Source organism: Mesocricetus auratus, unplaced genomic scaffold (assembly GCF_017639785.1).
Source record: "Mesocricetus auratus isolate SY011 unplaced genomic scaffold, BCM_Maur_2.0 Super-Scaffold_100707, whole genome shotgun sequence".
In the NCBI taxonomy this organism is placed as follows: Eukaryota; Metazoa; Chordata; class Mammalia; order Rodentia; family Cricetidae; genus Mesocricetus; species Mesocricetus auratus.
In genome coordinates this window covers 2,975,504-2,998,416 of record NW_024429269.1, presented here as the reverse complement: position 1 = coordinate 2,998,416, position 22,913 = coordinate 2,975,504, and the positions used below count along the sequence as shown (strand labels likewise).

Genomic DNA, 22,913 nt, shown 5'->3' with positions numbered 1-22,913 from the left:
CAAGCATGAGGACCTGAGTTCAGATCCCCAGCACCCATGTAAAAGCTGGGCATAGTGGTACTGTTTATAACTCTAGTGGGAGGGGTAAGAGGGTGGAGCACCATAGCTATCCATTCTAATCAGCTGATGAGCTCTGGATGCACTGAGAGAGACTGTCTCAAGAAACAAGGTGGAGAAGGATAGGGGAAGACACATACATGCACACAGGGGCACAAACATTCACTTACACTACACACATGTATCCATGAATAAATGGGGAAGTAAACTAAAGCCACTAGGTAAAGGTCAACGCTAGGGTCACTAGTTTTCATTTTATTTATACTAGCTACTCCTATTTGTACCTCATTTATAGCAAGTGATGTCCAAGAGACTCTGGATGCAGGCAGCTTGGGTATGTGGAGCTAAACCTGCAATCCACTGGACTTGCATCTTCTTAGATACAAGCCAGGCAGTGCCCCAGGAACTCTCTGTGGCTGACCCACCTCCCCAAGCACCACATCCTCTAGTGGAGACCAGCAGCTGGCCCATGCCATCTTACCAGCACCCCATGGCTGGTCCTGACCTTGACCTCATCCCCCTGCCCTCCTGTCTCTGGGTTTCTTCGAAGTCTCTACTGACAATGTTTCTTACTATGTACATTTTGGCTTCATCCCTGACTCTTGTCATGTTCCCAGTCTCACCTAGATGAAAGTCTCCCTTCTCTTTGACCTTACCATTGTGATGAAGAGTGTTTCAAGGGTCCCCATCAAACCGGCACTCTCACCAGGCTCCCCTGAACCCCTTGTGGTACAGAGGCTGTCCATTGCCCACCCAGAGCCATCTCTCTTACTAGTACATAAACGCCAGATTCCTTCCTGAAGGCAATAGTGCCTCTCCCTACCTCCTTGTAATCAGAGGTGGCTGTCAAGAATGAAAATGACCAGTTGGGGCCTGCGATGAACTTGGAGCTGACTTGACAGGAAAGACAACCCATTCCTTCCTGCCTGGCTTTCCTTCAGCATCTGGTTTACAATGTGGGCATTTTGGGCTGTCCTTCTGAAGCCATCCTGAAGCATGAGTTGACTTGGAGGGTGGCATCCTGTTCTGGAAGCCAAATGAGCATGGGGCAATATTCTGGCAGAATAAAAAGACAGAAGACCCTAGAACTGTGACACTAGCTCTGAACTCACCAAATCTGTTTCATTGGCTCCCTGTTGCCTTTAGGTCTTTGATGCCAGCGGGTGAGTTTAATTCTCATGAGATTTATTCTCCCCACTTGCTGTACCTTTATTTTATTTCTTTTCTTTAGATTGATTTATTATGTATACAATGTTCTGCCTGCAGGCCAGAAGAGGGCACCAGATCTCATAGTTGCGTGTGAGCCACCATGTGTGTGCTGGGGATTGAACTCAAGACCTCTGGAAGAGCTTCCAGTGCTCTTAACCTCTGAGCCATCTCTCCAGCCCCCAGGTCCTCATTCTTGCAAGGCGATTCCTTAACCAACTGAGTCTATCGTGTCTTCTAATGGGATGTAGAAGCTGAAGATGTTAGTAAAATTCCTTTGGTACACAGAACAGATGCCAGTAACAAATAGCTGTCCAGCTCCTCATGTCCAAGACGGCAGATTTGCTTAAACAGCATTGTCTGGGGTCAACAGGAGCACAGGGAGGAACAGTAGCACTGATAAGGCCAGGAGGGGGGGCTGGGAGCAGCTTAGCCTTTGGGTACCCTTGGTTCCTTCTACAGAGAAGGAGCCCTCAATGTTCATTGTATTTTCTGCTCCTTTGGCTTACAGGTGGAAGAGACACATCTAGAGGCCACCAGAACCAAGCACTCCTGGCCTTCTAATTCCAGATGGTAATTGGATTTTGTGTCAGTGAGAGAAAATGTAATTTTGTGACCAGATGCCACAGTCTTAACTGAGATTCAACACACTGCCAGATAAATTAGATACTGACCGGATCATTACAACGGTTGGTTTAGAAGGTTTGAGGGAAATCTGGGGTATCTAGATATACAACTGCATTTTTAGGGCCAGATGGGCATATGAGCCTAGTGCTTAAGCCTCTGGTCCTTATCAGCTGCTTCACAGGGATGGGCTAGTGGCTTATTAAGTGAGCTGGACACATTTTCTCAGCCATGATGATGACATTGCTATATTAAGCCAGAGTCTGCATGAGCATCTGGAGTCCTAGACTGGTGCCAAATTGATTTGCAAAGCTGGGCTTCTGAAGAGACTGAGCGAAGGGCCATTTGGATGTCTGGATCAAAGATTAGGGTACGGCTGAGTGTGTAACCCAGCCACAGAGGTCAGGCCTGTGTGCTAGCCTCCCACTGCTTATCAAAAGACACACTGGCCCTTTGAGGGGAATGAAGACAGTCACTGCATGCCTTCTTTCAGGTTGAGTGAGGCATAGGAGCTATTTATTCTAGGAGGTCTTGCCAAAACATTCAAAGGCACGACTAGGGATGTAACTCAGCCATAACACACCTGCCTGGTCATTCACAGAGCCCTAGGTTCAATCCTAACCACTGTAGACTTTATAAAAGTAAATCCAGAGGCTGGAGAGATGGTTCAGTGGTTAAGAGTATATTTCTCATAGATGACCCAACTTTAATTCCTAGCACTTATGGGTGGCTCACAGCCACCTGTAACTTCAGCTGCAGGGGATTCAAAAACCTCTTTGACCTCTACGGGCAACTGCACTCATGTGTACATACCCCCCACAATATATATGCATATAAAATATTGAGTATATATGTATGTATGTAGGTATGTATGTTCAAAGGCAGACCCTATCAGGGCAGCAGATGAATATCACAGGAAAAATCCACTAGAAGAGCTTCTGCTGCAAATCACTTGCAAAGAATTTTCCCTACCTGCAGGTAGAGATGCCAAGAGGCAACTTCTGTTGCAACAGGACTTCTACAAGCATTTCCCTGAACTGTTTGAGAGTGTGTTGTCTTCATCTTGGACTCTAAAATAGCCCTGTGAATTTAGTTTCTTCTGCTTGAACTGACAGACTAAGCACCACTGACAATTAGTTGAAGAACCAGAGGACACTGCACTGGGTGAGTCATTTGCTGACCAAAATTATAGTCTATCAAAAAGCCAACCATACTTGGGCCACCTACCAGGAGTAGAAAATAGAAAAATTTCTGATGGAGTCAAGTGTCCTGAGGATCCTGGGAACAAGTCAGGATTATGTAATCTGGCAGAGAGACTGGTAGGTGACCGTTGCTGAAGTGTGAGTCCCTCCATCACTGCCCTCATCAGAGCAGACATGGGCAAGATTTGCAGCCTCAGAGAATGAGACATAATTGCTTATGCCCTTGACATTTTGTTCTACCTAAAATGGGTTAAAAAGGAATAGGAGCTAGAAGCAGAAAAACAAGCAAACAACAGGTTCCTGGGGAGGGGGGCGGGAAAGCGTCTATCTCCAGCTGTGAGGTTTTTACCAATCCATTTTCTGACTTGTTTCTGGGAAGTAAAGTGAGTATTGTCTGGCCCCCAAAGATTCCAGATGCTAATGGAGAGATAGAAGCAGACTTACAATTCTTCACCACCCCAGAAAGACCCAAATGAAAGACCTTACAGTGGCTGGCCAGGATGTGCTCAGCAAGGAGCCTCATGTTCCGAGAATCATACAATTTCCATGGGGCAGGCTGCCTGAGCCCTGTTATGGGCTACACACTGGGCCCCATGCTGGGATACCCAGATGAGTCAGCAAAGGAACTCATACCTCAGTCAGAAAGAGAGTGGGGAGGAAGGGAGAGAGAAAGAGGGAGAGAAAGAGAAAGAGGGAAAGAGGGAGAGAGGAGAGAAGGCAAGAGACAGAGAAGGAGGGAGGGAGGGAGGGAGGGAGAGAGGGAGGGAGGGAGGGAGAGAGAGAGAGAGAGAGAGAGAGAGAGAGAGAGAGAGAGAGAGAGAGAGAGAGAGAGAGAGAGAGCGAGCGCACAAGAGCCAGAATAAGCACAACCCATGAGCATCACCCAGGAAGAATTTATTTCATTTCCTCATGAAGTTCAAGGCCAGACTGGTGGTTAAGTGTGCATGCATATTTGAAATAAAGGTCACTGTAGACAGAACAAACCTGGTGGTGTTAATTTTCATGCTACGTACACTGGCCATCCGTAACTCTGTGGGATCTACAGATATAGGCCCGTTGAGCATGTGGGGCTAAAGATGCAATCTACCCCATGGGGGCTCATTCTCATACCAGAGCCAGACCCCAGAGACCCAGGAACTCTCTGCTGCTGCTGTTCCCCCAAGTAGCACAGTGTCTAGTGGAGACTGTCACTCTGACCGTGTCATCTCTCCAGCTCTTTCTAGCTGGTCCTGACCTTGGTCTCACCCTCCTGAACTTCTGTCTTGGTTTGGGTCTCCTAGACCCCTATTTCCCTCTCCTGTGTGCTGCTTAGCATTACCTCTGATTCTGCTATGAATTTTCAGATCAAAACTCCACTTGGACCTTTGCCTTTGTGAGTGGCCAGCGTGTTTGTTATGATGTGAAGCTTAACTTTGGCCTTGAAGTGTAAGTGGGATTTAGTGGGTAGGGGCAGGGAGAGGCAGGTGCAAGGTAGCAGGACAGCAAAGAAAGGCAGGGTTTCCTGGGAGCTGTAAAGAATGCCTTGGACTGGGCCTGAGCCCAAGGGAGACAAGCTCAGGGGTCCCTTTGACAGTTACATGCACCCTAGGAGAGAGAAGCCAAGGTATGTGGTAGCATCTTGGGAGAGATTTGGAGGTTCAAGAAGCACACATCTTGCCATCCCTGTTAGGGACTGGGCAGAGGAACAGAGCCAATATAAAAGACTTGGAAAGAGCAGACAGAGAGGGAAGAGACTCATAAGTCAGGCAAGAGGTGCAAGAGATGTTTCTTAAAGGATGAGATATCCTCCAGGCAGACATGCCTAGCAGAAAATAGGATAGGTGAGCATCAGAAACACATCCGTTCAATGGGTCATCTGGGATGTCCTTCCTGATTGCATGACTGTGTCTTTCTACCCAGAACACGGGTGTGTCCAGGCTGGGAGGAGTGTAATGTTTGCCTGTTGGGGCTGGGGCCACGTTTCCACCTGGAGCTGAGAGATAGCAAGGTGTATTGGGCACCAGCTATGCTGGATTTCATGTCTGCACATTTGCCTTAAGGAAGAGCAATTACTTGCCTGTTTTGAAAGGCTGAGGGTTTTGAAGCATGGTGCCCTGAAAGCAACTTTATTGACTTCAAAGGAAAAAAAATAATTGAATTATGCTGAATTTCATAGGAGAGAATAGCTAAGTTGAAATTAAAGGAGTAAAAAAGCAGTTCATTTAATGAATAATAATTTAATGTTTTGTGCTTCAAGTTGGAAATTTAAAACACAAGAGAGCATTTTGGATGCTTATTGTAGAATTATCTGCAATATAAAAAATGGATGACAATATACATGCTCAGCAGATGGGGAATGGAGAACAAGTTATATATTCATAGAAAGAAGTCACTTGAAATAATATATAATAGCATGAGAAAATTAATCCTATGACACTACAGAAATTAAGAAAAGTAAGATTCTCTCTGGTTCCTGGACTTTCATTGTCAACTTGAGGGGCTGAGGAGACAGCCCCACCTTGAGTGTAGGTAGCACCAGCCTTGGGCTGGAGTCCAAGGCTGAATAAAGAAGACATGAGTGAGCAACAGTGTATCATCTCTCTGTGCTTGCTGACTGTGGACACCATGTGACCAGCTGCCGGAAGTTCTTGCCTCCATACAGTAGCCTCCACGGTAGACTGTGCTCTCAAACTGTCAGCCAAAACAATCCCTTCCTTAAGATTCAAGGATTTTTGTTACAGCAAAGAGTAAGGTAATTAGTTCACGTGTTGGAAGAAGATACACACACACACACACACACATATATGTATATATATATATTACATGTATTTTGTGTAACACTGGGACAAGGGCATCATGAATAGATATTTACTGGAAGATAAAGAGGGAGGACCACAGGAATCTGGTGGTAGAGAGGGAGGACCACAGGAATCTGGTGGTAAAGAGGGAGGACCACAGGGGTCATAGGAAGATGCAGCTCAGCTCCACCTGCTTCCTCTTGGTCACATGACACTGCACAAGTCCTGTGACCTCTGGCAGAGACTTGAATGTCTCATTTAGCATTTGCTTTGGAGTCAGAAGGAGGATATGGCAAGGAAGAGGGGAGTTCCTTGGCCTTCTGGACATACCTTCAAGTTGAAGCTGTCTGGGTCTGGGCGGAGCGTCTCCTGGCAGGTGAGACAGTCCCTGGGACAGCTGCTGAATACGCTGGAGAGCAGGCTGAGCAGCAGAACATCACTAAGCAGGATTTTCATGGTGCAGAGTGGGAAGCAAGTGGCTGAAACACACAGAGGACATGTGCCAATTAGTGTAGCCTGGGGAGAGGGCTGGTCAGCTCTGGTGATCTCAACCCAGGGAGGCAAGCATCATTCCTCAGCAAGGAGATGCCTCAGGTCTGAGATTCCTCTGGGAAGGAATAGACTGTAGACAGTACTGGTGGCCTGGTCCTGCTTTCATTCATAGGCTGTGTGCAGTACAGATCCCTGGAGAGCACTTGTGACTCCTGCCACTTAGCTAGACTCTGCTGTTTCAACAAGAGCCGTGGGATGGGAAACAGCTTTCCTGGAGGCCAGAGGCATTGCTTCCTGACCAATGAGTGCCTTTAAGTGAGCCTCTTCAAATCTCAGTTTCCATAGCCATAAAAGAGAAAGCATGGCACACGCCTTACCATAGGCCTGTTAGGAAGATAAGATGTGACCTGTCAGGGCCAAGGTTTCCAAGGAACAGAGGAGGATCTGAGTGTGGCATAGTTTCTCATCCTGTTTCTCAGGAGGCTGAGGCAGGGGGATGAGTGACTAAAATGCCTCCTCTCTTCTTCTCTGGCCTGACTATGAATGCTGTCCCTCAATTCTCTCTCCCAGGGAGCTCCCATGTGTACCCTGTCTGTCATCCACATCAGAACTGAGCTCCTGCTGTGGTCTGAGTATTTGTGTCTTCTCGGAGTCCTTATGTTGTAATCTATGATGGTAAATCTTGGTAGACAGCTTGAACAGACCAAACACAAGTAGGAGGAGGTAGGGGGAAATGGCTTAGTGGGTAGAGTGCTTGCTATGCAAGTGAGGACTGGTGATTGGATCCTACTCAGCAAATGCTGAGTGGTGTTGGCGGACCACCGGCAATACCAGTGCAGCGGAGACAGGCGGTCCCCAGAACAAGGTGGACAAATGAGTGGTTGAATCAGTGGACTCCAGGTCTAAGTGAGAGAACCTGCTTCCCCATATATAGTCTAGTTAATAATTAGAATATATCTGAAGTCAACCTTGGGCCTCCACACACAGGATCAGCACACCCCCACACACTATGCAAGCACACCCGCATACCACACACACACCCACACACACACACACCCACACACACACACACACACACACACACACGCACACCATGTAGACTCTTAGTAAATTACTACTCTGGTTCATGTGTGATGACATCATGAGGGTACTGACATAACAAATAGGCTAATCCCTTGGTAAATGCATGAGATGATAACATTATTGGGAGCTATTTTCAGCTATGTAGCTGAAAATAACTTTTAACTTCTGATCCTTCTATTTCCACCACCCAAGGTCTGGGATTCCAGTGTACATTATTTGGAGCCAGGAAGAAGTAGGTCACATGCCCTCTGGTTTATACTGAAGACCAACTGAGATATCCAGCCTCATGGACTGAACAATTACTGGATTCTTGGACTTTTCATTGATAGATAGTCATTATTGGAGTACTGGACCACACCCTGTAAGTCACTTTAATAAATACCATATATATATGTATATATATCTGAACATATACATTAATCCTATCAGTTCTGCTCCTCTAGAGAACCCTGACTCAACATCCTTAGAACAAATGTCTTGAATCAGGAAACTACTTCCTTGTACTATGCCATTTTGGGTTGAACCCTCTTTAGTTGGGATTGAATGGAAGGAGGAACAGAAACTAGTTTTAATTGTTAACTTGACACCTAGAGTCACCCTTGAAGAGAGTCTTAATGAGGGATTGTCTAGATCAGGCTGGCCCAGGGGCATGTCTGTGGGACTGCATTGATCAACTGATGTAGGAAGACCTGGCCCGCTGTGGGTGGTACCGTTCCCTGGGCAGGAGGTCTTGATCAGTGTTAGAGAGGAGAGAGTCAACTGAGAGCAAGCAAAGAAGCAAGGCTGCCTTTGTCTCCCTTGCTCTAGATGCAAATGTGAGATGACTAGTTGCTGCAAGCCCCTGTCGCTATGGCTTCTCTGCTGTGACAGACTGCAAACTGAAATTGTAAGTGTAAAGAAGTTGCTTTTAAAATAATTATTTTTCATTTTTGTACATGTGTCTCTCTGTGTGTGTATACCACATATATGATGGTGCCTTCAGAGGCCAGAATAGGGCAATGGATCTCCTGGAGCTAAAATGACAGGCAGTTGTGCGCTCTCTGTCATGGGTGCAAAGAACAGCAAGTGCTCTTCACTGCCGAGCTAACTCTCCAGCCCTCTAAATTCTTTCTTGTGTCAGGGAGTTTTGTCACAGCAACAGAAATGAAGGTGGAACAGAAACTCTCTAGAAACATTGAGATCCTTTACTGGAACCATATGGGTATGGGTGGCTGTGTGTGTGTGTGTATGTACAGAAATGAAGGTTGGAGCCATATGGGTGTGTGTTGTGTGTGTCTGTGTGTATTATATGTACATATATACACATATATACCACATACATATAATATATACAACATATGTATCTTGCTTGTACAAATAAAGCTTGTCTGAAGGTCAGAGGGTAGAGCTTGCCACTGGCTAACCATAGAGGTCTGGAGGTCTGTACAGACAGACAGGAAGTAAGATGGCTGGGCGGAGAGAGGATATAGGCTGGAGGAAATATGAACTCACTATCTTTTCTGCTGGGAAGCTAATGAGGTAAAGGTGGCTTTAGCTGGTTCCTTCTTGTCTCTGATCTCTCAGCATTTTCCTCTACAACCGACTCTGTTTTTTAATTATTTAGACCAATTAGAGCTCCATTTACAAACTTTCTAGAAATATTGACATTCTTTATTGAGTCCATAAGGGATATATATATTTGAGATAGAATTTCTCTGTGTAGCCCTGGCTGTCCTAGAACCCTGGATCTCACTCTGTAGACCAGGCTGGCCTCAAACTCACAGAGACATGCCTGCCTCTGCCTCCCAAGTGTTGGGATTAAAGATGTGTGCTACCACCACCCAGCAAGGGGTGCATATGTTTTCCAAAATCCATCAAATTGTAGATTTAGAGTCTGTGCATTTTACTATATGTAACTTTTCTGCATAGAGAATTTAAAAATCAAGTTTTCATTGCTTTTTCATCAGATGATTCTGAGAAATCTATGAGTTTGCCTTCTAATGCTGTCTGCTGGAGTCTTCTGAGAAGTGTAAAATCTTGGGCCCTACCCACAGCCGTCATCTCAGGATCTGTGTTATTAGCGCTATTCCTAGCTGGCTTGTCCGCATGACAAAGTCTGAGAAGCATGGGTGAGGAGTCAGTCCATAGGAGTAAGGAGGGGGCATGCAACAGAAGCTATCAAGGAGCCATATTGGAAGACCACTGTGTTCTCGTGTACCAAGAAGCACTTCAGACCTAGGGAATAATAATTAGAAGGGTGTTCAGTAGATTTTTGTTTGTTCATTCTTTTGAAATGGAGTCTCATGTAGCTCAGGCTGTCCTTAGACCCCCTGTGTAGCTGAAAATAACTTTGAACTTCTGATCCTTCTATTTCCACCACCCAAGGTCTGGGATTCCAGTGTACACCACCAAGCCCAATTTATACAGTATTGGGTATCAAACCTAGGGCTTCATTAATACTAGGCAAGCATTGTACCAACTGAGCTATATAGTCCCAGCCCTCAGCAGATATTGAAGTCAGTGAGTGTGTGTCAAATGAGTATTTAGTAACAGGAACCCCAGGAGATCTAGGACCGTAGCCTGTGAATGTGGCGAGTAGACTGGTAGCCTGGGGAACCTGTGTATCTTCTTCAAGGTTAGCACCTGCTGAAAGGGGACTGGGTTCAGATGGAACAGGTCTTGTCTGTCTCCTAGAAAGCTTGTGCTTTATCTTCAGATGGTGGGATGTCTTGGGCTAATAAATAAAGCACCCAGACATCTGTATCCATGAGTGTCTCTCAAATGCAATTTTTTCCTTCTTTATCCCAACAGCCAGTGTCTAGTTGAGATTTATTGCCTTATTATTGTAATCATCTCCTAATTAGTCCACCTAATGATCTGGCCTCCCTCCAAGCCATTGGATGACACTACTTCATTCTTAAAATAATTCTATAATGCCCATGGCTGTCAGATGTTCCAAGGACTTATCTGGCCACTGGTTTACCTCATCCCGTCACTCATCTTGACATCACATCCAGGCCCATTGAGCACAACTCTCACCTATGTCAGGTTGCTGACGTTTTTATGTTGTCACTGACTGTTGCCTCTGTCAGAGTACTGTATCTCCATGTCAGGAATGTCCCACTCCAGAAAGCCATCACTGGACCGGCTTGAGCTAGATCAGTCTTTGCTGCTGTTGTGGCATCCCAAGGCAATGTTACCATGGGAAACAAGTGGGACTCAGGACTCTGTCTGTCACATTGGCTAACCAGAGTAGAGTTGTGTAATGTGGGTTTTCTTATCTGATCATCTTGGGAAATGAGTCCTGGGCTCAGATCATTGGCTCTGTAGCTTGTTGGCTGTACCCGATCTCTGAGTTCCTCGCTGTAAAAATAGGACCATCTTAGGAACTATATCATACTATCATCAGTGGGTTCATGTTTGTAAACAGTGAAACCGGCACCCAATCTATAACACTTTATGAAAGAAAGCCAGAGCATAGCACTCACCTTGTAATGTCACTATGTCCTCCCCACATCATCAATTGTAACCTTGTACTTCCAGGTCTGTTTCTCCCACTGGCCTGGGACTTCCTGGGGAGCAGAGATCCTGTCCTGTCATTCTCTCTGTCTGCCAGGTACCCAGGCTAAGACACAAACTTTAGGATCTGCTCAGTGAAAAAAATGACAAAAGACAGTGGGCGATCTCAGGAACCCCTTCAGTTTTCTCTGCAAATGTGGGGCTGAGGGATATTCTGGAGCCACTGCCTCATTGGGGGTCCAGTGCGCTCATGACACAGGAGCTGCCTCAGGACCCGAACCATCCACAAAGTCTTTGTTAGCAAATCGTCCTGTCTGAGCAGGGAGAAGAGGAGGCTAGTTTTTATGTCATCCTAGTAAGGTAAGATGTTATCCTAAGCAGATACGCTGGTGCATGTCTGCTAGGAGACTGGTCACCAAGGGCCATGGCTGGGCTGTGTCCCATGCTAGGTCTGCCAAGGTTAAGTAGGAGTTGGTAGACCAGCAATGGGAAGGCTTCTTTGAAGTGAAAATACAGCTCACTAGCTATAATACAAAAATCAATATTCTAGAAGGCAGTCTTCAGCATGCCTCTGTGAGTCTCTTGTTAGTGTCTCCCAATTATTATCTGGTAATTGCTTCTCTGTTTCATAGGAAGCTCAGTGTTTGCATTTCTAGTTAGGAAACTTTTTTTTGTTGTTGTTGTAGGATCTATCCAGAACAGTGCAGCTGTTCCCTTTATCGCCACATGATGGCAGTGGCCATATGTCACAAAAGAAAGGGCCGGTTCCTTTAGCTCATGCCTAGAATGTTTAAGACAAGTCTTTGCCCAGTTGATAAGCGGCGACAGATGTAAATGAGAAGCCCCAGCCGAGAGTACTCATGGTCTCCATCAGCAGGTCTATGGGCAGGCGGTGTTGGCGTTTTGACTGGTATTTGTCATTTACAATTTGTGGTCAATGGGATTTAGGGGTGTGGTCCTGGGACAATCAGCCTCTGCTGCTGGCTCCATGGAAAACACAAACCCTTTGGGGCTGGCTTTTGCTGAGGACTTCTCAGCTCTCTCTGGTTTGAATCAGACCCTCCTCCTGTCTGTACTTGATGGCCTTGCATCCACCCTCCATTTCCTCTTCCTCTTCCTCCCCTTCTTCCTCTTTCTGTACTTATTTATTCTTCTTTCCCTTCACCTCATTTCTCTCTCTCTCTCTCTCTCTCTCTCTCTCTCTCTCTCTCTCTCTCTCTCTCTCTTTTGAGACAGCGTATTACTACGTAACTTTGGCTGGCTTGGAGCTCACTTTGTAGACCAGGCTGGCCTCAAATTCCCAGAGATCCTCCTGCCTCTGCATCCTGAGTGCTGCATTAAGGCCATGGGCCACCATCACACCAGCCAGTTTTAAATTTTTAAAAGTAATGATATATTTTATTTTTGAGACAGTGTGTCATGTAGCTCACTTTGCCCTTGAACTTATGAGAATGACTTGACCTTTTGACCCTCTTACGCCTATCTCCCAAGTACTGGGATTACAGGCCATGTGCCACTACTCCCAGTTAATGTGGTACTGGGGATCTAATGGAGGTCTTTGTGCATGCCAAGCAAGCACTCCACCACCTGAGCTTCAGTCCCAACTCTAAAAGTTCTTTTAATTTTAAAGAAGTCTAAACAACATGTCTGGCATGTTGGCATATATCCTAGTACCTGGGAGGCTGAAGCAGGAGGATTGCTGCGAATCAAAGGCCTGTCTGGACTGCAGAATAAGACTGTATCCTAAAAAGTCCCCCCCCACATACATATACATATGCACACATGAAGATGCACACACATAAACACACACATACACACATTCACATACACTCTCACACCCCTCCAACAACAGATAAAAGAAGCCCAAACCCCAGATGTGTGCTGGCTCAGAACTGTGCACACACACTGGTGTCCAGTAGAAGGGAACAGAATAGTTTATATAGTTCATGCTTAAACTATACACTTTGTAACTGTGTGACATAGGGCAACTTAATTTACTCCCCAGAGCCCTAGTCCTCTCAACTGCAAGGTGAAGATGAGTTTCCCCCCACTTGAAGATGATGCACCCCCCCATTTGTTGATTATCCAGAAATAATGACTGGCCTTCAGTAAGCACAATGTGCCTGATGATGTTTGAGTTTTTAATGGCTTCCATTTCATAATGGAGCCCGGAGCTACTAGCCATTCACTGTGGCAATCCTATAATCAGGCCATTTTGTATTGGATAAAGAAAGGTTTAATTACCTTTTGTGTAGATAATGGCACCTTATAAATTTGATTGCATCTTGCTGTTTAAAAAGATAAGACACTACTGTGATTTAGTCTTAATCTGCTTGCACGTACTCTTGCCTCCAAGGGCAACACAATTAGTTGCTTTTCTGTTGGATGAGAACACGTGCAGGGAGAGCTGAAGTGAGACTTCTGTTTCATTCCCTGACCTGGGAGAAGCCTGCGGCCCAGGTGCTATCGGTGAAGAAGGGGAGGGGGCTCTCTTTCCACCAGTGACACAGGGAATATTGTTCCCTATAGGCTGTAGATAATATTTATTCTCATCTACAGCCCTATCACTTGGAGGTAACTTTACCCTCCTTTCTGGGATAAACATCAATTCACAAAGGTTAAGCAATTTGCCTAAGGTGAACCAGATGACAAATAGCACAGCTAGGACTTAAACTCGGGTATGTGAACCCGTGTTCTGACTCTATACAAGGTTTATGCTTTGAAAAGCATAGCAAACTGTGAGGGAATCGTGTTGGGAAGGATTCCCCATGACTGAAAGCTGTTGAGAACCAATGACTTTGTGAGGTTCCATCCTATGGCCTAAGTGCTGCCAACTCCACTTTACAGTTGAGGAGACTGAGGCCGGGAGGGATGCATTGTGAAGTAGCGGAGTGGGGATTGGACCCCTAAGCGTAAGCTCTGATGATCTGTCTTTATGTGAGCTCATTTGGAGGACCGGCTCGGTTCCTTTCCCTGGTTCAGCAAGTGGCACTCACACTCTATCGGCTATACATCATCAGGGAGTGCAGGGTCTTCCTCATTCCTGGGTCTCCATCACAGGCGGGCTCTGCTATTTATTCACCAGGCAAGCCGCTTAACCCCTATGAACTTGCATTTGTCCCAGAAAGATAGATTAAGTTACCTTTGGATTTCAGGGTTATAGATGACTATAAAGTTCATCTATAACCTGTAAAGAATGGTATTCTGTATACCACATTGATGAAAGGGAAGAGGCCACACATACTTCTAGGAGGAAGGAGTCCCATCCTCATTCTCTAATAGAAGCACCAAAGAATCGTAGGCTTTCTCATCACCCAGGGAACAAAATCTGGGGTAACAACAGCTAAAACTTCTGTATAGAGTATGGCTTGCTCTTACCCAGGGAGACTACTTTCTTTCCAAGCTCTATTTCCTGTTCTCAATTTCTACTCAGAGAGGAAGGGAAGGACTTAGAGGGTTAGGGCATAGAGCACCTGTCTACTCTTTGTGGATCAAAGCATCTGCCTACCTTATGTGGACCAAGGTACCTGTCTGCTGGCACCTACCTACCCTGTGTGGGTGGACCAAGGCCCCTGCCTACCCTGTGTGGACCAAGGCCCCTGCCTACCTTATTGGACAAAGGAACCTGCCTACCTAATGTGAACCAAGATACTGGCCTACCCTATGTGGATCAAGATACCTGTTTACCTTATATGGAACAAGGCACCTGTGATGGGGGATGTCCTTCTGTATATATGTTTCTCTTATTGGTTGATGAATAAAACACAGTTTGGCCGAAGGCAGGAAGATAGGCGGGGGTAGGAGAAGAGGAGAATTCTTGGACAGGTAGGCAGAAAGGCACCGTGAGAGATGCCATGTAGCTGGCTAAGGAGTAACAGGCCCTGGCATTCTCTGGTAAGCCAAGACAACGTGGAAATATATGGATTAATAGAAATAGGTTAATAATTAAGAGAGAGCTAGCCAATAAAAAGCCCTAGTCACCTGCCAACATTTTAATAATTAATATAGCATCTCTTTGTGTTCATTTGGGGCTGAAGTGGTGGGACCTGGAGGGACAAGAAAATCCAGCGACACACCTGCCTACCTTATATGGACCAAGACACCTGCCTACCCTATACGGAGCAAGGCCCTTGTCTACCCTAAGTGGGTCAAGGGTGCCCGGGAAGAGCTGTGAATGACAAAGAGCCTTGTGCTTAGAGACAAAGTCCTGGGCTCTAGATCTGATTCTGTTGTTACTTGCCTGATCTTAGGCATGACACTGTTTTCCTGGGCCTCAATTTATCTTCTTCTAAAACAGGCAGTCGCACAAGATGGTTAGTAATATCCTTTGATTTTATGAATGCCCTCGACCAGTAGGAGAAGAAAGAAGGAGGGAAGGGGATGGATGATACCACAGGGCAATGGCTTCAGACAGCCACAGATGAAGCTCGTAAAGGTGCATCTGGGTTCCACAAAGGGCCAGGAGGGAAGCCAGACACATGTCCTTTAGGCTGTCACACATCTCGAGGGAATCACCTTCCTGATTCTGGCAAATGCTGCCACATACACTATCAAGATAGTTTAAACGAACTTTTAAAGCTTTGTTTGCTTTTATAAATTCACTCTATGTTCTTTTTAAAATGATCAGAAATCCCAGATAGGAAGACAATGATGAATCTAGACTATATAGTCTTTCAGTGTCTTTAGTTTTGCATCTCCAGCAACCAGTTTTAAAGAAAGTTTTAGTTGACACAATTACACATATTTATGGAGGCACAGTGTGTTATTTCCACACATGTGTGCAATGTGTAACAGTCAGATTGGGGTGAGTTGGTACAACTATTGTTTTGAGCATTTATCATTCCTTTGTGTAGCCAATGTTCTAAATCCTCTGTATTGGTTATTTTGGAATAAAGAATTAATTGTCATTAACCACAGTTACTCTAGGAATCAGTTTTGAATATACATTCTCAACCTCTTCATGAATGTTACGTATATTATATAAAATCCATTAATGAGCAAATTAAGAAAGGTAAGATTTAGGGGGCAGGGAGATGACTTGGTATATAAAATGCTTGTTGCATAAGCATGAAGACTTGTGCTCAGAACCCCAGAACCCATATAGTATGGCTAGGAGTAGTATTGTGTGCCTGTAACCCCAGTGCTGAGGCTGGGGTAGGGACAAGTGGCTCCTGCTGGCTTGTCTCCAGTCAGTCTAGCTAAACCAGGATTTCCAGGCTTAGTGAGGGATTCTGCTAAAATAAAGCAGGTGGAGAACAATAGAGGAAGATGCCTGATGTTGACCTCTGGCTTCCACATGTGTCTGCAGGAGAAAGTGTGCCTATATGCATGTGTGTGTGTGTGTGTGTGTGTGTGTGTGTGTGTAGTGTGTGTGTGCTAAAATAAAAAATAATTTGGCATCTCAATTTCTAGTACCCTAGTAGGTACGTGGGTAGGTAAGCCCCTTTGGAGGGCACTGGTCTGGGCTCACTCACATTTTGAGCCTTCGGCTGTGCGTTGGGAGAAAGCTGATGATGGACGGCTCTGCACCACTGGCACGCACGTTGCTCGGCTCCTCCCAGGAACACCACGCACGTTTACAGTCGGATGAATGAAAGGATGAATGGGGTGACAGGATGAGGGAAGATCACAGGGCTAGCGTGAGGAGAAGGGGGGCTGACTATGACACTGTAGGCTGCAGGGCCTTGGCTGCTTGTCAGGGAGGCAAGTCCAGCTTCTCCCACCTGGCTAGCCTATGCTGCTGCAATGCCTAAGCAGCTGCCGGAATTCTGACAGACCCAGGACCATGCAAAGTTGATGATTAAAGTGGTGGTAGCCTATTGAGGGTGACAATGCTCAGAAAAATCAACTTGTGGCCCCTTTCCCCCACCAAACGAAAAATTGGTGTGCCCCAAACCTCACAGCTAGTTTGTGGTTACATGAGGTTGTGGGAGCAGCTGTAGGCATTGAAGGAGAAGTGTTTCAAAGATCCCGTTTGTCTAATGAGTTCCCAAGAACTCAACCCCCAAAAGCCGATGTTATGATGCCTCTCATTCTCTGGGATGTGTTCATCCTCTCCTAAAATGCCCGATGACCCAGAGTACAGGAGACGTAAGCATTTTCTTATGGTCTGTGTGAGCTGTGGAGTTGGGGAAGGAAGGGTCTTTGAACCATATCATTGCAAGTGAACAATAAAGGACTAAACCCCTCTCATCATCACTGTGTGTGTGTGTGTGTGTGTGTGTGTGTGTGTGTGTGTGTGTGTAAGCTTAGCTTACTGCCTGCCATTGGTAACTTCAAGAAATATGAATTCCTTTGCCTTTCTTTTGTGCTTTTGTTCTAGCTGCCTTCAAACCTCCAGCCCACCCGGATTTTAACCGTTTTCCCACTGGCCTCAGCCCCTGGAGGAGGTGCCCTTCCTCAAGTTCCTCCAGCATTGACTCTCTGGACTTCAAGTGTAGGACTGATCACACCCAGCGCTGTATTATCCCATTATCTCGAATTGCTTCCTGACTGTCTGTGCTGCTACTCCTTTGCCAGCATCACAGACCTTAAGGGGTGTGAGCACCAGACCTAGGACAGCTGCCCTGGGCTGTGCTTGCTTGCTGCACTGGGTCTTGTCCCTGCAACTCTGAGATAATGATTTTTTTTGCCTTTCAGGGTTGTTGCTGGAGATAATGGGTGCGAGGTGCGTAAATCACTGCACAAAGTAAAGTGCTGTTATTAGCACCTCTGCTGAATCTATAGAGCCCCATGCCTCCCTTGCCTGGTGGGGTGCAGCTGATAAATACCTGATTGATTGAAGATGGAATTGCTTGGTGACAGCTCCATTCTCAGGCTCGGCTAACATCTAATCCTGCAATTACTCCCTTCACTGGCGATGCAAAACCTGCTGAGTTTTCTGCAGCCCTAAGTGCCCTCAGACTTCAGCTGATGAGGCAGGGCTGCTGCACCTGAAGAAGACGACCCTCAGCTGCACCAGAGTACCTTCCGCAGACAGCGCTGGGTGTCACCTGGAAAAGTGCGGCTGTTCCTGCTACTCAGGAGCTGTCTGGGGCAGCTGTCCCTGCAGAAGACTCAGCAAGCGCAAGGAATACGAATCCTTTCTGTTAAGGTATCATGGCACTGATGGAAGCTTGTCGAATATTTCCCTGCTAGGCTTCATAAATGAGAAAAAGGAGGGTGTGTGCAGCATCCACCCACAGGCAGCGAGAAATCACAGCATTCTCTTTGGGAGGTTTTGATACGAAGCCGGGCAGTTACTTTTCTCCCTCTGTGATGAAAACTCTCGTTTGGGCTTGCTGGCAAATGCCGTGTGGAGCTCAGCTTTTGTTAGTCTGCCGAACAATGTTATTGGTTATAATTGGGGCAATTATGAGCTGCTGGAGGAAGCTAAACACAGATGTTTAAGCCCAGGCTTGGGGTATTCAAGTCCAAAGCGGCATGCTTTAAATAGCCCCCCTTCCGAATCATCCTGCCTTACTTGAAATTCCCCTCCGAACTTGCCCATATTCAAAGGGAGATGGGGGAGAGGAGAGGATGGGTTGGGAAGGGAGGGGGAAGAGACTCACAAAGAGAGGAGGAGGAGAAAGAGAAGGCTGAGAGAGGGCAGACAGAGTTCAGATGCTCTGACGTGAGAGAGTTCCATGCAACCTGGGCAGAGAGACCTTTGGGTGGGACAGACGGGCAGTGGAGGGAAAGATATCAAGAAAGAAAGGGTACTACCTCGAAACAACCCAGGATCGGAGGACCAAGGTCATGCCTTCAGAAACGCCCATGAAATCCATCCAGCCAGCGACTGACTGCGCTCAGCCATGCACACAGGTGAAGCTCAACCCTCGGGTCTGTCTTTCCCCCATATTCTTAACAATTCCCACTAAGGTGTACGAGAACTCAAACCGGAATGACATCAGATCCAATGACACTAGAGCAGATGCTTGCACAAAGGGCAGGAAGCCACAGAACAAAAAAACCCTCATAAGGTGTGCCAGGGGCTTCCTCGGGCTGCTCTGAATGGAAGCCCCTTCCCAGTGTCTGCCCTCTGTCCCTGTAGCCACCTTTTCCATGTGTATCTGTCCCCCAGTCGGAGCCACAACTGGGAAAGCAAAACTTTTCCTCATTTCCAAGTTCAGCTTTCTTTCTCATTTCTCTTTGAGATTAGCCAGCCCTCAGCCCTCCCCCTTCTCTACCATCGGAACCCTGAGAATAAGATGAATGAAGCCATAATCTCACAAGAGGCCAGCAAGCAGCCACAGTGGACAAAAGACAGAGGTGGAGGAGCCGGCCAGGCTGTCCTGCTTTTCCTGAGAGGCTCCGGGCAGATAGTGCCAGCCGGCTGGTGCTGGGGTCACATGCATTGCCTACCTGACGCTGTCTGTCACAGGGCTCTCTCAGATGTGAGGTTTGTTCTTCTGTGTCAGCCACACCAGCATATATATCCTCCCCCCACGCACAGCCCTCCCCTTCCCTGCCTACCTCGATGATGACACATGCCTACGCTGACCCCCTTCATCAACCAAACAACCCAACTACAATCCTGCCTGCCTGGACCCTCCCCTGCTCTGCGTTCAGACTTGTGACACGCCAACCTCCCCATCAATCCAGCCTCTAGCTTGCTTCACCTGGGCTCCGGATCAGCCAGGATCCCTCAGCTGCCTCTCCGGTTGCTTTCAGAGCCACTGTGAGGATGGCCAGCCAGGGAGAGCTGGCAAGTCACTCAGAAAAACAGACTCCTAGTGACAAGGGATGAGGCAGACCCCAAATCCTGGAGTCTTCTTCAGTACCCTCTCTGCCTGAGGAATGAGCATCAGGCAACACACAGGGAGGGAGGGGGAGCTCGTGCCCACCTCCCACTGGCTCAGGGAAGGGCTGAGCTGAGCCCCCTCCTGATGTCCTGGCCCCACTGGAGTGGCAAGCTCTAGGCCAGACCAGGGTGGTTCTGGGGGCATTTTCCACAGGTGCCCACAGCACGGCACAGTACACATCAGAGAGCACGAGCTCGGCAGGGGCGCTGCGATTTCAGCTTTCTTCCTTGGAGTTAGTGTGTCTCCTGTGAGCCTCGGGTTCCCTCCTGTAGAATGGGTGCACCGGCTCCCAAGATGGGAGTAGAGTGATGAGGTTCTCTTTGCATCTGCGACGTGCAGGCCTTTAGCAAATGCTAGTACTGTGTTCTCTGCCACCTCACTACTCACTCTAATTGGTGCCACCTGAAGTCTTACAGCAACATCCAGGGGGCTTCCAAGCTGCCGTTGCACCTTAGGGTATTGGAGGCTGCTGAAGACACCCGATCCTTGTTGCGGAACCCCGTTTTTCCTCTTAGCTCAGGCAGGGAGCAGCCTGCAGACAGGTGGCTCACAGGCAGCTTAGAGTCTACCCTAACCCCGTGGGTCCTCTTTCCCTGCCCCAGAGAACTGCACCAGGACCCTGATCTTCATTTTCTGAACAAGATTTAAAATATCCCAGGATGCAAGACTTTCATCATCCAATGAGAGCGAGCACCCACTCAAGGGGCGGGTCTAGGTGACAAGGACTGGGGCCTTGCCGGAGTAGGGTTGAGGGACCAGCCTGTCCTGACCACTTGCAGGCACAAAGTTTAATCGTGAGCGAAGCATCGTTTAGAACGCTGAATTTGGTCCTGCTGAAATTATGTCTCAACAAAAAGCAAACAGCAAGCACTTGCCCAGGTTAAGAACAAATCCTGAGAATAAAATCCCTACTCTTACATGTTCCCTGTAAAAAGGCCCAGGGAACCAGGGTGTCCACCTAGCAATGAGATCACTGAAGTCCACTTGCTCACCACGGGTCAAAACAGCCAGTGCAAACTCTTCAGGAAATCAACATGCCCTCTATATGACAAGCGGCATGGGTGGGGCTAGGGAGCGCAGTTTTGCACCCTGCTGTACTTTCCAGTCTGGGGTGTGGTGGAGTCTCATCTCACATGTGCTAGGGCAGACGTTGCTGACTGCCTGCCCAATAGTTTCCCATCCCCTTGTTATTCCTTATTGAGCAGGGGCTTTGCTTTTATTAAAAGTGACAGCCTGCTAGCTAAAACCCTGCATTTCTCTGGTCTTTGGCATAACTGAAGTAGCAAGTGAAAGTCAAACCACTGGTTTCTAGGTGGGATTTCGAGGAAGTTCTTTTACAGTGTCCACTCCTTTCCTGGAATGCAACTATGATTGCTGGAGCTCTGTCCTGGTTCTGAGGCAACTTTGAAGTAGAAAGTCATATGGTTACCAGCTACTTTTCTTGTTGTGAGAAACAAATGCCCAACAAAAGCAACCCAGGGGAGAAGGGTATATTTTGGTTCACAGTTTGGGGGTACAGTCTTCCATGGTGGGAAGCAATAGAATGGCGTCTGATGCAGCTGGCCACATTGCACAGCCAGCAAGCAGAGAGCAATGCATGCTGGTCTACAGCTCAGTTTCTCCTTTTTGCTCAGTCTGGGATCCCAGCCAAAGGAATGTTGCTACCCACACTTAGGGTGGGTCTTTCTTTCTCAGTTCACCTAGTGGAGACACTCCCTCACAGACGCACCCAGAGGTTTGTTTCTATGGTGACTCTAAATTCCATGGAGTTGACAATCAATATTATCCATTACAAAATTCATAGACTAAAGGAGATTCAACATAAATACAGAAGACTTTGGGTCCCCCATGGCTATGAACCTGCCACATTGATCCTAGACTTCCAATGATCAGACTGCTGTTTTTTTGAAGGGGAAAAACCCTTAAATCTTTATTTCCAATGTCATCAAGGGTTCAGCTATACATCGCTGTGTTACATTTAATGCCAAAGGCAGGGACTTAGCATAACAGAACCTGTGCTGGTCTCATGACTCTCCAGACTGGGGATTCAGGCTGGGCACAGCAGGGAAGTTCTGCCAGTCTCAGCATAGAGCTCTCATCAACACCCAGCTGCAAGTGGCTCTCAGAGGCTGGCTTAGTTCTGCTACTGAATTCTTTCTTTACCGTACCCTCCATAGACCCCAACACACACCATCTCACAGTAAGACTGAAATGCCTGTGTAAGCAAAACCAAACAGGTGAGGGAAAAACGCAGTACAGGGGTGCTCTTGAGGCTTCACTGAGGAGCTGGCTTTCCATGGATTTGCCCCGTGTCTTGGCTGCCCAGGACAGTGTAGGCTAGACACTACAGTCACAAGACAAAAAGAGGACACTGTATAGAACCAGCCAACACTTTTGTTCAAGCTAGTGAGTTAGACTTTATGTTGTTATACTCAGGGGGAAATCTTGAACAAAACACTTGCCATTCAGTCTTAAAATGTTGAGAGATGCCAGGCAGTGCTGGCACAGACCTTTAATCCCAGCATTTGGGAGGCAGAGGTAGGCAGATCACTGTGAGTTCAATATCAGCCTAGTCTACAAAGAGAGTTCCAGAACAGCCAGAGGTGCTACACAGAGAACCCCCCCCAAACACAAACCAAATCAAACAAAACAAAAAAGAATGTTGATAGAGCTAAATCCTTTCCTATCCCACATCCAGGGAAAGAAAAAGTGAGAGTAGCCAGGCAGCGGTGGCACACGCCTTTAATCCCAGCACTCGGGAGGCAGAGGCAGGTGGAGCTCTATGAGTTTGAGGCGAGCCTGGTCTACAAAACTACACAGAGAAGCCCTGTCTTGAAAAACAAAAAACAAAACGAAACAAAACAAAAAAATGGAATGTAAAGAGTTACCACTTCTGACGTTTTCTTTCTAGTTTATCAAATGGGGGAAGTGAAGCCAGTGGTCTGGAGGTTCTCTCGGAGACGAATGAAGGTGTGTGTCACATCAGGCTATTTCTATGATAGAGGGGAGGGACAGGGTGAACCCAGAGAGGAAACATGCCCTGCAGAAAGTAGGGTGCGTGTTTGTCACTCCATGAGGGCTTTCTCCTATGTATCTTGTAACAGAATCATCAAGCTGTTAGGTCCTTGTCTTTCCTGTTGTACAAGTATGGTGACTAATTAGAGTCACATGCTGTCGTTTGTTTTCCAGAC

General features: G+C 46.9%; 1 protein-coding gene across 7 annotated transcripts in view; it reads right to left on the bottom strand.

Moving 5' to 3' along the window:
* Pnoc (prepronociceptin) overlaps positions 1 to 22,661 on the bottom strand; it is a 28,362-nt gene extending 5,701 nt beyond the window's left edge. Inside the window, exons 1-2 of one of the 7 annotated variants that reach the window (XM_040740702.1) lie at positions 22,611 to 22,661; positions 6,197 to 6,345 (exon numbers count right to left, since the gene is read on the bottom strand). In XM_040740702.1, the coding sequence (XP_040596636.1) occupies positions 6,197 to 6,322 (126 nt within the window). In that variant the 5' untranslated portion in view covers positions 6,323 to 6,345; positions 22,611 to 22,661. Of the gene's footprint in view, positions 1 to 6,196; positions 6,346 to 10,908; positions 11,066 to 17,709; positions 18,137 to 18,643; positions 18,770 to 19,282; positions 19,450 to 19,539; positions 19,694 to 22,610 lie in introns of those variants that run through there. The other 6 variants (XM_013117249.3, XM_005075253.4, XM_013117250.3 and 3 more) reach the window with 6 other exon arrangements.
* Positions 22,662 to 22,913: the final 252 nt, after the last annotated feature.